Raw genomic sequence first — 15,662 nt, 5'->3', positions numbered from 1 at the left:
TGTCTTTCTTTATTTAGTGGGTCTGCTTGGGCTTTGGGCCCCTCTGTAGCTAAAAAAAAAAAAAAAAAAAGAACTATCTCAAAATTAAATCTCCAGAAGAAAAGGAAAAGCAGAACTTCGAGCTGCTTGAAGCTCAAGTTGGACATGGAAAAATCAAGTAATGGCTGATGATATTTTCTAGGAAAAAAAACAAAAAGGATGTGAAGATGGACACTTTACCAGAATGACGGAAAGTAATTATACATATACATCGTTGTGCATGTTCAATTTCCACCAACTTTCCTTCTCTTAACAGCTAATTGTTTAACTCACCGACGCTATCATTTCACTTAATAAATCTGTTTTACTAACGGGTCGGGTTGCTTGAAGCCCAAGTTTATCAGGTGGGTTAAATGGGTTTATGACAATCCAATTCCAAGCAAAGCTTAAGCCCACAGAAACGCGAAAACCACAGGTTCTCTCCCGGCCAGAGTCCCTCCGCCGCAATCCGATTCCCTCTCCGCTATCTCGTCTGCTTGGCGCCCTCCCCTGACTAAACCCTAGAAAGTCACGCGCAGGCTCGCTCCGTAATCCTTAAAAGCTCCTTTCCCGTTTCAGAGATGCCCGGCAAGGACGAGGGCGGCTCCTCCTCCGAGAAGGAGAAGAACCTCGATCTCTTCCTGAAGGTCGGATTGGACGAGCGAACGGCCAAAAACACCATCGCCAACAACAAAGTCACCGCCAATCTCACCGCCGTCATTCACGAGGTACTCCCTCGTTGATTTTTCTTCTTTTCATTTTGTGTATCTACCGATTCAATTGCATGCAATATTGCAATTTAGAACCCCGCGGATTTATGTTTTGGCTATTTATTTTTTTGAATAATTTCAGGCGGCGGTTGCTGAAGGATGCAGTCGAACAGTTGGTAATCTCCTCTACACGGTCAGTAGTTTAACTTTAAGCCATGTGTTAACATTCTTGATTAAGCTATTAATCCAGTAAATTTTAGTGTCATTTGTAGCCTTGTAGAATTTACTTTAGCTCCGTCTGTCTCGAAACGGGTCATAGTTCCATAAGGGTGCTTTTGGATGACGGACTTTGAAGTTGCATGGAGCTTTGTTTGAATAAATATCAATGACAGTGAATAAATGTTAATGATTTTATATGCACTTGGTGTTGTATCATCTATGGCAGGTTGCCACGAAGCACCCAGCAAATGCCATTGTGCATCGCCCAAAATTGGCGCAATACATTGTATCGTCAAAGGTTGGTGCCCATACCTTCTTAATGTTTTGATTTTAAAGTACATACTGTTTTATAATTCTTGCAGTTGATTATTGAATTACTTTTTCTTTGAACTCATTACACGGTTTTTATGTTACAGATTAAAACCCCTGCCCAGTTAGAAGCAGCTTTTTCATTTCTTGCAACGAGGGGGCCAGAGAATTTTGATATTCATAAATTTGAAGAAGCTTGTGGTGTTGGTAAGATAAATTGGGACATACATTGAACATGCTTTGAAATTGTTACTTTAATGTTTCTGTCTGGAATTTAATGAAAGTTCTTAGTGATTCCATTTATCTGTTCTGCTAGTTGCATTTCACTTAGATTGTCTCAATTTGAATTAATTGTATCATGTTAGTTAATAGTAACCTCTTTTCTTTCTACAATTATAGACATTTAACCTTTGTGTTTGGCAAGCAGGTGTTGAAGTTTCCGAAGAAGAAATAAAACAAACTGTTAATGAGGTTTTTGAGGAGAATAAGACTGCAATTTTGGAGCAGCGGTATAGAACAAATGGTTAGTTTTTACTTTTTCTTCCTCCCAGGCATTTCTAGTTACACACAAGGGAAACAGATGATACACATAGAGACATCCAGAATACTGTAGATTGGTTGATTGCTATTATTTCTTCTGGCTCTTTGATGGTTCTTCAAGCCTCATAAGTACTTTTGGTTTTGAGAAATTGGACATGTCGCACACATGTTCTTGCACAATTATCTTTCCTCTTTCAGGGAGAGAGGTAGGGTTACCCAATATGATCCTTTGTACGGTCCTGTGTATGTGAATACAACAAATATTTAGTCAAGGGAGGAGGTTCCTGTGTGATTGTCATTGTATGCTTGCTTCTCACCCATTAATTTGTTGGGTTGTATCTCTCCTGTCGGATCCTCAGTTGCTCCGAATTGTGTGGTGTCCGCGCAACTGTGTTCTTGTTAAATTTTGACTATAACCCCCAATTCATAATAAAAGTTTTCGTATCTCCTTTTATGTGTTGCATTAGCATGTTGTGTTTGAAACTACTGAACTTCACATTCTGTTGTTTCATCTAGTGGGTGATTTGTTTGCACACGTTAGGAAGAGGCATCCGTGGGCTGATCCAAAAATTGTAAAGGTGATCTTATTTTACTTCGCTTTGTATTTATTGTTAGATTTTTCTTTCTTGGGTTTTTTTAATAGAAAAACGGAAAAAGTAAGTGATAGGCAGACATTTTTGCACTAAAATATTTCTGATTGCCATATCTTTTTCTGTGACAGCAATTTATTGATGCAAAATTGCGTGAATTACTTGGTGAAAGGACAGCAGCAGATGATGAGAAGGTTCCAAAAAAGAAGAAAGAGAAGCCTGCTAAAGTAGAGGTTAGTATTTTTCCCATGTTTCTGCATTTTTCCTGAAACCTATTAAGAGGTGACTGATGACCTCTCTACACTGTGAATCCTTCCCCTCCCTTTCCATTTGTGTAGGAAAAAGTTGTTGCTGTTTCTACTCCAGAACAGGCATCTGAAGAAGTTCTTAATCCATACTCGATATTCCCTCAGCCATCAGATAATTATAAGGTATGCACTTCCATTTTTATTTGTTCTTCTTCCCGTAATACAATATACCTCCAACTGTTTGTACAAGGTAATATTTAGAGTCAAGACAAAATACTGAAAAAACAAAAAGTGTTTTCATTTATGCTTGACATTTTGTTACCCTGTTGTCATTTTTCAGGTTCATACTTCTGTTTTCTTTAGTGATGGTTCTATTTTGAGATGTTCCAATACAAGGGAATTGCTTGAGAAACACTTAAACAAGACTGGAGGGAAAGTTTTGACCCGCTTTCCTCCTGAACCGAATGGGTATCTACATATAGGTCATGCCAAGGTAAATATATTTGTGTTCTAGGATAGATTCAGTGTTTGCTTTGTCTGTAATTGTTCCTCATAATTATCGTAATTATTGATTAGGCAATGTTTATTGACTTTGGCCTGGCAAAAGAGAGGGATGGAGGCTGCTACCTACGGTGAGTGTCACTCCTTGTCAGCTTTTATAGTACAATTTACTTTTCATTTCCCATTAAGGAGGGAAAAACAAAACAGACATGAAAACATATCATTGATTATTTTGTTATGGTTGGTGATGCCAAAATTTGTTTGATCACATATGATGTACATGTACTTTTTGTATTATTTACTGAAGATAATCTTACCTGAATTTCTTGTTTGCAATATCTGGAACTAAGAGAATGTGTTACAATGTTACAATATTTCTGATTTGCCAGGATAACATATTTGAACTACTGTCTGTCGCATAAGTTTATAATCTTCCTTCAAATTTCGTAAATGTTCTTTAACTTGAAAGGGAAAGAACTTTTTATCTGTACTTTTTTAAAATTTGATTCCTACTTTATCACTTTTAGGTTTGACGATACAAACCCAGAAGCTGAAAAGAAAGAATATATTGATCATATACAGGAAATCGTGAAGTGGATGGGTTGGGAGCCCTACAAGGTAAAAAAGTTGATTGGGACGTCTTCTTGACAGTGTTTTTTGTCTTTGTGCCAGCTGACACCTGCTTGATTTCTGCAGATTACTTACACCAGTGATTACTTTCAAGATCTGTACGATTTAGCAGTGGAACTCATACGAAGAGGTCACGCTTATGTTGATCATCAGGTTTTGTTCAAACTTAATTGGAAAATTGTTTTGTACACTGGGATAATTTAGTTTTCTACATGCATACAATCCTCTCTGGTAGTGTGGTACTATCAATTGTTGACTTCTGCTTTGTGTTCATGACATTGTTTTTATTTACAAATCAACATTGGTTTCAGACAGCGGATGAGATAAAGGAGTACAGGGAGAAAAAAATGAACAGCCCTTGGCGGGACAGGCCAATTGCAGAGTCATTAAAACTTTTTGAGGATATGAGACGAGGCCTAATTGAAGAAGGCAAAGCAACCCTTAGAATGAAGCAAGACATGCAGAGTGATAATTATAACATGTATGACCTTATTGCATATCGTATCAAGGCAAGTGTGGACCTTAAATAATTCTTCTGATTACTCAAGTTTATGGGCATCCTAATAGTTACATTGTGAATTTCTTATTGCAGTTTACACCCCATCCGCATGCTGGAGACAAGTGGTGTATCTATCCAAGTTATGATTATGCTCACTGCATTGTTGATTCTCTTGAGGATATCACACATTCGGTATGCTTTCTAGCTTTGAGTGATATTCTTTCATAATAATAGTTGTGGCATGATTCATGTATCATGATCGTAAAATCATGCCAAGTTTATCATAATTCATAGGGGCATGTCTCTCCCTCCCTCCCTCTGTGTTTTCACACTATTATGCAAATGTTGATGGCTGAGTCATCCTGTATTTTTTTATTTGGTTAGTCATCCTGTATTTGAATATGGCAGCTTTGCACACTTGAATTTGAGACTCGCCGTGCTTCGTACTACTGGTTATTAAATGCCCTCGGACTTTATCAGCCATATGTATGGGAATACTCACGACTGAATGTCAGTAACACTGTCATGTCAAAGCGTAAGGTGAGTCAACTACTGAACATACTTTTGTTAAGAGTTATAATGTTCGATAACTACTGAACTTACTTCTGTTAAAGAGTTATAATGTTTGATTTATAATTGTTATGCATGAGGCTTTTCCACACTTCACAACCACCATTTATGTTCCAGTTAAATCGACTAGTGACACAGAACTGGGTTGATGGTTGGGATGACCCACGTCTTATGACACTGGCTGGTCTACGGCGTAGGGGTGTTACTTCAACAGCAATAAATGCTTTTGTTAGAGGAATTGGAATCACCAGAAGGTATGAATATGTGTGTGTGTGTGTGTGTGTGTGTGTGTGTGTGTATGCTTGCTTTTTGTGCTCTCAGTATATTGTGCTTCTTCATTGTCATTTATGACCTTGTGATTCTTTCTGCGACAGTGATTGTAGTATGATACATTTAAGTCGCCTTGAGTATCACATAAGAGAGGAGCTAAATAAAACAGCTCCTCGCACGATAGCTGTACTACATCCCCTCAAGGTGTGTATCTTACTGCCATTGGTTTTCTGGTGGTATTTTTCTTCCAACTGTGTATGACTCATCATTTTTTATTTAAGGTGGTTATTACAAACCTGGAAGCTGGCACTACAATGGATCTAGAAGCAAGGAAATGGCCTGATGCTCAAGCAGATGATGCATCTGCTTTCTACAAGGTAACCTGATTTTGCTGATTTCTATTATGCATGTGGGGTAATGCTGAGATATGAGATTGTGACTATTTTTCGTGGCTGTTTTAACGTTCATTGCTCTTGAATTCTGTTAGTCTGATGTTATCTGGTTCCACGTGATCAGACAAATAATTATAGTATTAGAGTACTTATGCATGGATTTTTCATGCGTTGGTTATTTCTGAAATGATGAATTAATTTAATACAAACAGAGAATCACTTTGTTTTGGCTTTTTTGTTAAGAATTCTGCATATTGTTTTTATTAAACGTTGCTCCAAGCTTTAGGTACTTCAATTGTCACTGAATTTTTTAATTTCCTTCACATCAGGTTCCCTTTTCCAATACTGTTTATATTGACCGGTCTGATTTTCGGCTTAAAGATTCAAAGGATTACTTTGGGCTTGCTCCTGGTAAATCTGCCCTACTCAGGTACATACGGATTACATGTTTTCAGTTTCCTTTCCACTTCAGCATATTTGGGGCCCAGGGTTACAATATCTATCTTCATGTTTGCAGATATGCATTCCCTATTAAGTGCACGGATGTCATATTAACTGATGATAATGAAACTGTTCTTGAGATACAAGCCGAGTATGATCCGACAAAGAAGACAAAGCCAAAGGTTTATGGTTCATCTTTTCGCTTGTGATTGTTATTTGATGCTTGGAAACTATGCTTTGGTGTTTCATAGTCATATTTTTTACTGGTCAATTTGTATATTCCACAGGGGGTGCTTCACTGGGTTTCTGAACCTTCCCCAGGGGTTGATCCGCTCAAGGTGGAAATCAGATTGTTTGACCGACTGTTCCTTTCAGAGGTTGGCCATCATTACTCTCTCTCTCTCCTCCTTCCTCTTCCTCCCTCTCTCTCCTTCCTTCTCTTTCTCTAAATCTTTTGGAAATTTGTTTGTCTGTCAGAATCCTGCTGAGCTCGAAGACTGGCTTGCTGATTTGAACCCACAATCCAAGGTGGTAATACCCAATGCATATGCTGTGCCCTCACTTGGAAGTGCTGTTGTTGGGGACACATTCCAGTTTGAAAGGCTCGGTATGTTTCCAAGTCTTCTTCTACTTGAAAAAGGTTCTTAAGAATACAAAACCATCTTGATTCCAAAACTTGCATGTCAAAAAAAGGTTACCGTCAACTTCATGTTCGTTGATTTCTCCAGGATTGATTTCAAAGTCTTGATTGTTTCCTTGACCATTAATTAAACCCAATCTTGTTCTAGTTAATTATGTTTTTGAGGCAAGAAGTATTCTTTTAAGTGTCTTGACAACAGTGTATATTGAAGTTGTCTGAGGAGACACTATCTTTCTGTAATGCAGGATATTTTGTAGTTGACAAGGATTCAACTCCTGAGAAGCTCGTGTTCAATCGTACTGTCACGCTGCGAGATAGCTATCGCAAGGGCGGGAATTAGGTTACACCTTAGCGGGACACGAAACTGAAAATTTCGGAATTCAGTAAGTTGATACGAATTAAAAACTCACTCTCTTCGCTGTACTGAAGTTATGTGCCAGCTAGCTTTTTACATTTGAAACTACCAAATGGACCGAAACCTAGATTAGTGTATGATCCTTCTGTCAAAAAAAAAGAAAAATGAAAATTAGGGAGACCGTATTATGCCTCTGCCTGGTTTTTATGTTTGGTGTTAAATTGAACAACTTGTAAGATTCAATGTATCTTGAAGTAAAGATGATAAGGTAGAGGCGAATGATTTTAAATTTGGGGGATTATAAGTCGTTTATAAAATCATTTTGTTGATTTCTTTCTTCGACAAATCTTGAATGTATTGATGGCTCGTTTCCTAATGTGTAATTAGAATGAGTGGAATTAAATTGAGGATTTAGAATATGTGGAATCATAATTAGATTCTCGTTAGAGCTGTTTATTAAAATTTTCAGGAATCAGAATAGGAATAGTATTGAACCATATAAGTTATTTACTAATTCACATGAATCGGAATGAAAACCAATGTGATTGCTAAAGTGTCTCTACTCTAGTAATCTATTTTAGATGCTAATTTCAATTAACTTTGTGAGAAAAACTTTAATTTTTTTAATTTTTTAATTTTCTTTTGCTGAGAGAACAAAATTTGGTGTTGGGTTATTACAAAGGGCAATTTTGAAATTTTAAGAAATAAGTGGATGCATAATGGGGAGGAAAAGTTCATTCTAATATCCCCAATTTTTGGAGAAATTTTTTTATTGTGATGAGAATACAGATGGTATATCACGTGTTTTTATGTAAGTGGTGGGAAATTTTATTTTTAAGTTATTAATTTTTTAACACATGTGTAACCATTTGTATAATAATACATGGTGTACTACCTTGTATGCCGATCACACTGAAAAATTTCTCTAATTTTTGAGTTGAATTTCAAAATTTGTGCGTCTCGCTAATTTTTTAATTCTCCAATATTTGAACAGTGAAGTATTCAGTTATTAGAATTCAGTCCTGCTTTTGAGTGTCAAATCAGATTCGTTGGATTGCCATGAGAGTCAAATCCGATTCATTGGATTGGATTACTGCGACGTGAGAAAGGAGTAATAAAAGAGGTAAAGAAATCATATTGGCCTGCAGTCGCCAGTGTTGACACGAAGAACGAAAATAAAAAGCCAATCAGCTGCCTCCTCAGCTCTTACTGCTGTCCTTTGAAAGATGGATCCAAAGCGTGAGAGTTCAGTCTCTTCACGCTTACTCGTGAAAGCGAAAGACTGATTTGATTGAGATTTTGGACGGATGGTAAAGCGTTGGTATTATTCTGATTTCCCATCATTTTCTAAATTTCTAAGGTTCCAAAGCCCAACCCTCACATGAAAACTTAGCTCACCATTTTCCATTTGGCTCTCACACATCTCTCTCTCTCTCTCTCTCTCTCTCTCTGATGCCCCACCATTTCCATTGATAACCCACCCCAACCCTAGTACTGGGCATCACTTTAATTCATCCACATTTCACACAAGTTTACAACAAAAAGCACCCACGAATTAGATACTCTCTCTAATTCACATACGCACCATAAATTTATGTAGATCGATATTTTAGTCTAGCAGCTACATCAATCAATACTTTAGTTTAACAACTAGGTTGATTTAGATTCATCGATGATTTAGTCTGACAGCTAGATTGATCAATACCTTAGTATAACAGCTACATCGATCGATACATTATTCTAACATATAGATATACATGTGTGTGTTAGTTAGTCAGAGTATTATGTATGCTCCATTCTTCGAATATCACAAGCACAGTTGGATTTGTTAAAAAAGAAAAGTATTCTTGTTATAGATATTATATCATTGACCACGTGGTGACATAGAAATCATATGGTTGACCGTTGGAAAAATAAGAACGATGTAAAATCATTAGGGTTCGATATCATTTCATCACCATGTAATCTATTCTATGACGTGGCTTCTAGCTCCTTTCAACAAAATAGCTGCTTCTTCAATTCAACTCTTTTTTTCTCGGTAAACTTCTTCAATGCTTCGATTCCTTCGAATCAGAACATTTTAGTCATTGACACATTGTCAATTGTCATGTCGGATGACAACGTTTTCCAACTATGAGAACAAGGTCAAATGTACAGAAGTGAATTCGGTCAGTTGGTTAGAGAATACTATTTTCAATGGTCGCTCACCTAAGTTTGAATCTCTCTTTCTTAAAGTCACAATTAATTTTAAATATAGGGTATATCTCGTCTTGTCAAACAAAAAGAATAAGGTTCAAACAGCATCAAATTACATTACTCGTAGAAAATACAGTTTGTGAACAGCCAAGCCATACATCCCATAACCCCTTAACATCTTCAACTCAGAATAATCCCCTGAAAATCTTCTAACTTTCAAGGTTGTCACGGCCCATCAATGTTCCATATATTGTCAGTCAGATTGTCCAACATCCAATCATCTCCCCCCATCTGGCAATCAAACAGTGAATTGCCAAGATTGCCCATTGCCGAAACAGGGTCCAGGCTGAGACCCTCCACGTCATAGCTACTGCTGTCCACATAGTAACTGCCATCTGGACTTAAGCTGCTGTAGCCAAGTCGGTAAGATGCGGGGGGTAAACTCGTGGACGGTTCTGCCATTTGAGGCACATGTGGACTAAAAGAATCCGCCGAAAGGATATTACTTGGGAGGGTGGCAAGATTGGAATTTCCACTAATGTGATAATTGTCCAACATGTTTGTCGCATTGCTAGGTGGAGAGGTTGAGAGTGGCACGGAAGGAGCTGCGTGATTTGGTGACAGACAAGGATATGCGGAGTTCTGAGAAGTGCTCAAGGTTGAAGAGCAAGAAGAAGAAGATTGCTCCATTTTTTGCAGCAGAGTCGGCACCCAGAAACCCCGAACTGCATCGAGAAATTGCTCGCTGTTCGACTCGATGTTCAGTTGGCGCGCCTGTTTTTGCACCCTTGTTCTCCAATAGTTCTTTATCTCGTTGTCTGTTCTTCCCGGCAAATGCTGCGCAATTTTAGACCACCTGAAAACCGTACAAACATGTTATCGGTACATTTTAGACATTACAGACGCGTGACATAAAGAAGGGATATTTGGCATGGAGAATTCCTGACATTACAAACACCAACTTACTTAAGAATTAAGGTTGTGACATACCTGTTACCCCACTTGGCGTGGAGTTCAAGGATCACGAGTTGTTCTTGCGGAGTAAGGTTCCCGCGCTTAATGTCGGGTTTTAAGTAATTTAGCCATCTCAATCTGCAGCTTTTTCCCGTCCTCTTCAATCCTAAAGGAAAACATAGTTGAATGCTTGAGAACCAAGCAATGAAATGGACTCATTGACAAATGGTTGTCATCATGAGGCTAGCTGCTATTTACCTGCAAGTTTTGCTAAAGAATTCCAATGGCCTTCGCCGTGGTTCATGATGTAATGTATAAGCAGATTGTCTTCCTCAAGAGTCCATGGCCCTCTTCTGAACTCATTTTCTTCATTAGGGGTTGTAGGAGCAGCCATAGCTGCTCTCTTGCTTGAGAGAGAGAGAGAGAGAGAGAGAGAGAGAGAGAGTGAGTGAGTTGTTTTGTTTTGTTTTGTTTTGAGGAAAGAGAGGGATGAAAGTGAAACAAAAGGAACGCAAATTAAGATTTTATAGAGCAGAACAGAACAAAGTTTCAAATAATTACAAACCTAGAAAAGTAAAACCCTAAAAGGAGAGTGTCCGCATGCATTTTTGGCTTCTAAACTGTCCAAATGGAATCTTATGAGATGAAATTTGGTTGTATAGTCCATGGATTAGCCTTCTGAGGTGTCAAAGCAAAGCTACAGCTTCTAGCTATATGGGTCACAACAAAGTAAACTTTTCTTAGTCATCCTTGGTCAAGTTCAAACCACATAATTATACAACTCGAGTGATATTGTGCGGGATCTGAGTAGCCGGTCGATTAACACAATACAACTGCTCGACCGTCATTCACATCCCGTAATATAAGTCATGCACTAGAGAGTTTATGATAAACTTACGTATGGTTAATACATAATGATTTCATAAATAGTTGGATAGATTTGAATTAGGTCTGAACTAAAGAAAGAGAAGATGGACGAGGTTCTTGAAAGTGAGACGTAGTAGGGTTTCTTTTCTTCAAGGGATAGCTATTTTCGTTTCGTTTCTATTTGTTGTCCATCTGGATTCGATCCCTCCTTATACAAGAAACGTGATTGACTGGACAAAATATATTTTACGCAGATGCATACAAACGTGGAAAATGGCGTATTCTAAGTTGGGCTCCATCGAACCATGTTTCAAAGTATTCAACTTTATAAAGATATTGACGGTGTGTGTGGTTGGAATATAATGATGCCCCTTCCAAGCACAAAAAATCATTTTGTTCTTTTCAGCGTGGTACTACATGTTTTCTTCCAAAACCAGGTCATTACGTGTATACTCGCTTGATTCGTAATTATCGTATTTTGATTGTACAAATATTGCAACTGAAATCACTCATTTTTTTCCGTTATCGTTTAAAGAGCAATTTTGTAAAAACTCAATTGAATTAGAGATTGTTAAATAACTCATATGTCTCGAATAAATTACAATTTTGATAAAAATTAACAGTTTCGTGATGAACCAATCACATATTTGATACATATAGATGACTGAATTGAATCATCTCAAATTTGACTATTTTTACAAAGATGATTTGTAAATAATTAGTGAGAAAATGAGTCGCTTTAATTATAACATTTCACACTGAAAATATGTTCAAGTGTAAGCACAAGTATTGTCCCAATAATAAAAGAATAATACCTGGGTGCACACCATGGTACCTCTCATTGTCTACTTAGTTGCTACAATTTTCATTGTAAATGTGTCATAAACAAAACCATTCAATCTATTATCATAGCCTAAATATTATCCATACAAAAACAACGATAAAATTGAAAGTCGTTTAATCATCATGATAATCTTAATTGTTCTTAAAATCGTTCATTTGTTTCGTACATATTATTGACCTTTTAATAAACAGTTTTGAAAGTAGCTAGATTGTAGGAAAGGTGGTACTAAGGAGAAAGAAAGAAAGTGACATGGCGAGGTCTCGTGGGAGAGGTGGCCAAAGGAGAGGACTCAGGGGAGAGGGGGGGACCCCGTTCGGGGCGGGGAGGGGAGGAGGGGGGGGGGTGGTTTTGCTTAAAGTTTTGAACAGATTCAAAGGCCAGGTATATATGATGTCATATGTCATAACATGAGAGAATCAATTATTTGAGGATAATATTTTTCCAAATGTAGTCGAAATGATTCTATGATGGGAGGGAGATGCTCTTGTCATCCTACCTGTTTTGGGAACATGAGAAGAAAAAGCTTAGAGAAAAGGACCACTGAACTATTCAGCATCATGTGAGACTTGATCTTGATATATATCGAAAATGCACGCGTGCTTTCTTGGTCACCTCTGGTGGTGTGGGGTGGGGGTACCCTAGCCATGAGCTGTGAATCCAAATGATCCATGATTATTGACGTTAAACCACTTTATTGTTTAGATAAAAGAGAGATGGATTGCTCAAACTCAAAGCAATCCATCCACAATCAAACAATCCAGCATCCCTGCAGTTTTGTACAAATTTTTTTTAGTGCTACTGGTAGTAACATCACTCATCTTGCGTTGTATTCTATTTCGTTAGTCCTAGGGAATTTGTTCGGTGACTGGAAGTTGTAATCTTCCTATTAATGATTGTGACAACTTTTACAGGATACGTATTACCTTGGGGTCAGATGAGATTTTGGGGAGCTACAGTAATTACAAGCTTAGCTAGCGCCATACCTGTAGTAGGGGATACCATAGTTACTTGGCTTTGGGGCTGTTTCTCCGTGAACAATGCCACCTTAAATCGTTTTTATAGTCTTCATTAAGTTTCCGACGTGTGACTATGTATTATTTGATATCTACTCGTTTTGAGATTCCATGAAGAAGTTAGGACGAAGGAGCCTTATAATTGAAAGCACTGAAATTGCACTTGGGATGTGTGGGTTGAGAGTGACAACTGACGCAGAGCACAAATAAAGGTTGCAGATGGGGTGGAGCGTACACCTATGAGTCTATGATTTATTTGTAAAGGCTAAGTTCAATGAAAGGACCCAGAAAATTGGACATATATGTTTGAGAAATGGTGAGAAACTCTCTCAAAAACGTGATTCTCTATGAACTCTGTTACTTTATGCTTTTGGCACAATGTGGTTTATAATATTGGTACGGAAATTGACGTAAACTACAAGGTGGAAGAGAATCCATGAAGAATTCCGCTTTTCAAAGAGTTCTCTTAGCATTACCTAGCAAATAAAAGAGTGGCAAATTATTGTTTTGACTCGAGGCTCGAGTAGCTTGAAGTGTTATAGTTCACAGGGATGAAGATTTTGATGAGGTGTATGATGCTCATTCTTCTCTGGATGATCATGTAGCTAGCTAGCACTTTTAGAACAAATCCCTCACCTATGCAACTAGAATGGAATATGATCATCAATTCAATTTTACTCTCATCATTTCTTACTTAGGTTAACCCTGCATGGAAATTAGCCCTTCATAACTTCCAAACAACTGTCAAATTGAGGACATGTTTACTTACAAGAAACGAAAGAACGAAAGGATAGGAGAACCTAACAATAGGAAAAATAAGATTAATTAGCCGCCTTAGCCCCGTAGTTAATATGATGATTTTTCTCATTCTTGATTTATTTTGTAGGTTTCTAATTACAGATTTCAGTGAAAAATTCACTTTGAATTCAATCCCATATTTGTTAATAAAGTAGAAACTCAAGAAATGAAAAGGTGTGGATGGTAGTATTGCCGTGTCGTGTGTGTTGTTAATTTTGTGAATTTCCTTGTCGTTAGAATTCCGGAACTTGTTGGCCGGCCTGCCGTTTGGACTGAGTTAACATCTGGGCCTGTTGCCATTTCCAACCTTGCAGAGGAATGCGTTGTGTGTCGTTTGAGCCCTTCCTTAGAAGGTCCAAGCCCAGTTGGTATTACCAGGGACAAAAACATATAATTTCAAATGCTAAATGTTTTTATCTGCTTATAAACTACTTCTCCCTAATGAATTTGAGTTAGTTTGGATGTACTTTTAAAATGATTTAAAGCGTCTTTAGTAAAAATACTAGTAAATCTTGAAAAAACACTTCAAGTGCTTCCTGAAAGAAACACATAATTAGTGCTTCCTGAAAGAAACACATCGTAGAAAGCACTTAAAGTGCTTTTGGAACCCAAAAATATTTTATCTAAAATCGTTTTCAATCATTTTAAAAGCACATCTAAACGAGCCTTTTATTATAATGCAAGCGATTTTCGACAATAAGGAACCGAACAAAAATCCTCAAGTGTAGTGATAAATATTCTAAACCACTTACAAGCATTTTTTTTTTCTTTTTTTAATATGGAAAGGTACTATATACATTAGGATGTCAATAAAATATGTACAAGAAAATTAATAATAAAAGAAGGGAACCCTTGAAAAATACCTTGCCGAGACTTTCAATTCAGAATCAAGTAAAAAAGAGGCCGCCATTACAGAATAAAAAATAAAAAAGATGCAATCACTTTAGAACCATCCTCAATCAAGATGTCTGCTGCCATGTCCGATAGTATCTCAAACCAAGCCACTTAATGTTGTTCTCCAAGTCCTGCTCTTACAAGCCTATGTGCTGCCTGATTTGCTTCTCATCTAGCATGACTAAGTTTGGATTGGGAAAAAGCTTGGAAGGATGAGCGAAAATCATTACTTTGTCGATGCATCCTTCAAATTCTATTTCGCAACTCCTCTACAAACATGACGACCCTTCTTGCAGCAATCAACTCTGCTACTTACAAGTCTCTCAGTCACAACAGTTACAACAAGGTGTCCAGAAATTTTTGTTAGACCATTATGTCATTTTCAGTGAAATAAATTTCATATAACTTTTAATTTATGACTTCTCATTCCGTAGTCATGTGACCTTCGCCTATCACTTTCCTCCATGATCATGTAGGAGGATATGGACATTAATTATGAACTTAAAAAAAAATAAAAATAAAAATAAAAAATAAAATAAAATAAAATCTCCATTAATTTTGACCAAATGTGAACACCAAACGACTGCCTGCCTAACAATTTGGGTTACGACGCGTTTCTTAAGAGCAAATGTTTTGTTTAGTAATTGCACGAGAAAAGACTAGAAGTTTACGTATATATGCAATATTACTTAACTGGTTTGTTCTTTTCAATAAAATAAAATTCTGACTCACTTGAACTCAGATATAAGAAGACGGACACATCATTCTGATCAATTAACCTAATCCACATTTGCAACAATACAATAAAATGAGATTTGTATTGGTATGGAAATTCGCCTAAACAAGTTAAGGTCGGTAATAGGCCATTTGTGATGTACCTTCAAACGAGGATGTTGACAGTCTCATTTCATTCTTATATGGTAAAGTTATCATTCAATTTCTAAACCCTAAACCCTCTTCTGTTTCCACCATTAAAGAAATAAAGTTTGGCACAGAATATGTGCATCCGAATTCAAAATCAAAGATTAGCTACAATGCAAAATACAAATTGAATCAAGAATCAAAGGCTTATTAGGTGAAGATTGACTTTTAAATGATACTTAATTGTAGTCTAATTAGTATGCTATTCTAGCTAGGGTTTGTGTGAATTTTGATGAAAGTTTA

General features: G+C 37.1%; 2 protein-coding genes across 2 annotated transcripts; one reads left to right on the top strand and one right to left on the bottom strand.

Annotated features, from left to right (window-relative positions):
- The first annotated feature begins 408 nt into the window (after nt 1–408).
- LOC103947733 (glutamine--tRNA ligase) lies at nt 409–7,269 on the top strand. Its single transcript, XM_009358682.3, has 23 exons — nt 409–746; nt 871–921; nt 1,174–1,245; nt 1,364–1,463; nt 1,684–1,779; nt 2,313–2,374; nt 2,518–2,619; nt 2,725–2,817; nt 2,975–3,127; nt 3,211–3,266; nt 3,663–3,753; nt 3,832–3,918; nt 4,077–4,274; nt 4,358–4,456; nt 4,673–4,804; nt 4,952–5,088; nt 5,209–5,308; nt 5,386–5,481; nt 5,826–5,926; nt 6,014–6,119; nt 6,225–6,314; nt 6,415–6,544; nt 6,823–7,269. The coding sequence occupies exons 1-23, from the start codon at nt 600–602 to the stop codon at nt 6,915–6,917; spliced, it is 2,394 nt and encodes a 797-aa protein (XP_009356957.2). The 5' UTR covers nt 409–599; the 3' UTR covers nt 6,918–7,269.
- Nucleotides 7,270–9,219: 1,950 nt separating this feature from the next.
- Nucleotides 9,220–10,588, bottom strand: LOC103947724 (MYB-like transcription factor EOBII). The gene is made up of 3 exons (XM_009358671.3): nt 10,341–10,588; nt 10,119–10,248; nt 9,220–9,984 (listed from the first exon to the last, which is right to left on the bottom strand). The coding sequence occupies exons 1-3, from the start codon at nt 10,474–10,476 to the stop codon at nt 9,354–9,356; spliced, it is 897 nt and encodes a 298-aa protein (XP_009356946.2). The 5' UTR covers nt 10,477–10,588; the 3' UTR covers nt 9,220–9,353.
- Nucleotides 10,589–15,662: the final 5,074 nt, after the last annotated feature.

The sequence above is a fragment of a genome, unplaced genomic scaffold (genome assembly GCF_019419815.1).
Source record: "Pyrus x bretschneideri cultivar Hongxiangsu unplaced genomic scaffold, Pyrus_bretschneideri_v1 Contig22, whole genome shotgun sequence".
Lineage (NCBI taxonomy): Eukaryota > Viridiplantae > Streptophyta > Magnoliopsida > Rosales > Rosaceae > Pyrus > Pyrus x bretschneideri.
This window is presented reverse-complemented; position numbering and strand designations above follow the sequence as displayed.

What these genes read in the sequence shown, in the direction of transcription:
- LOC103947724 (XM_009358671.3), bottom strand. Translation starts at nt 10,476, where the DNA reads ATGGCTGCTCCTACAACCCCTAATGAAGAAAATGAGTTCAGAAGAGGG. An exon ending in TTCTTTAGCAAAACTTGCAG is followed by an intron (nt 10,249 to 10,340) that starts GTAAATAGCAGC and finishes GTTTTCCTTTAG; the next exon opens with GATTGAAGAGGACGGGAAAA. An exon ending in CACGCCAAGTGGGGTAACAG is followed by an intron (nt 9,985 to 10,118) that starts GTATGTCACAAC and finishes TACGGTTTTCAG; the next exon opens with GTGGTCTAAAATTGCGCAGC.
- LOC103947733 (XM_009358682.3), top strand. Translation starts at nt 600, where the DNA reads ATGCCCGGCAAGGACGAGGGCGGCTCCTCCTCCGAGAAGGAGAAGAAC. An exon ending in AGAAGCCTGCTAAAGTAGAG is followed by an intron (nt 2,620 to 2,724) that starts GTTAGTATTTTT and finishes CCATTTGTGTAG; the next exon opens with GAAAAAGTTGTTGCTGTTTC. An exon ending in GATGGAGGCTGCTACCTACG is followed by an intron (nt 3,267 to 3,662) that starts GTGAGTGTCACT and finishes TATCACTTTTAG; the next exon opens with GTTTGACGATACAAACCCAG.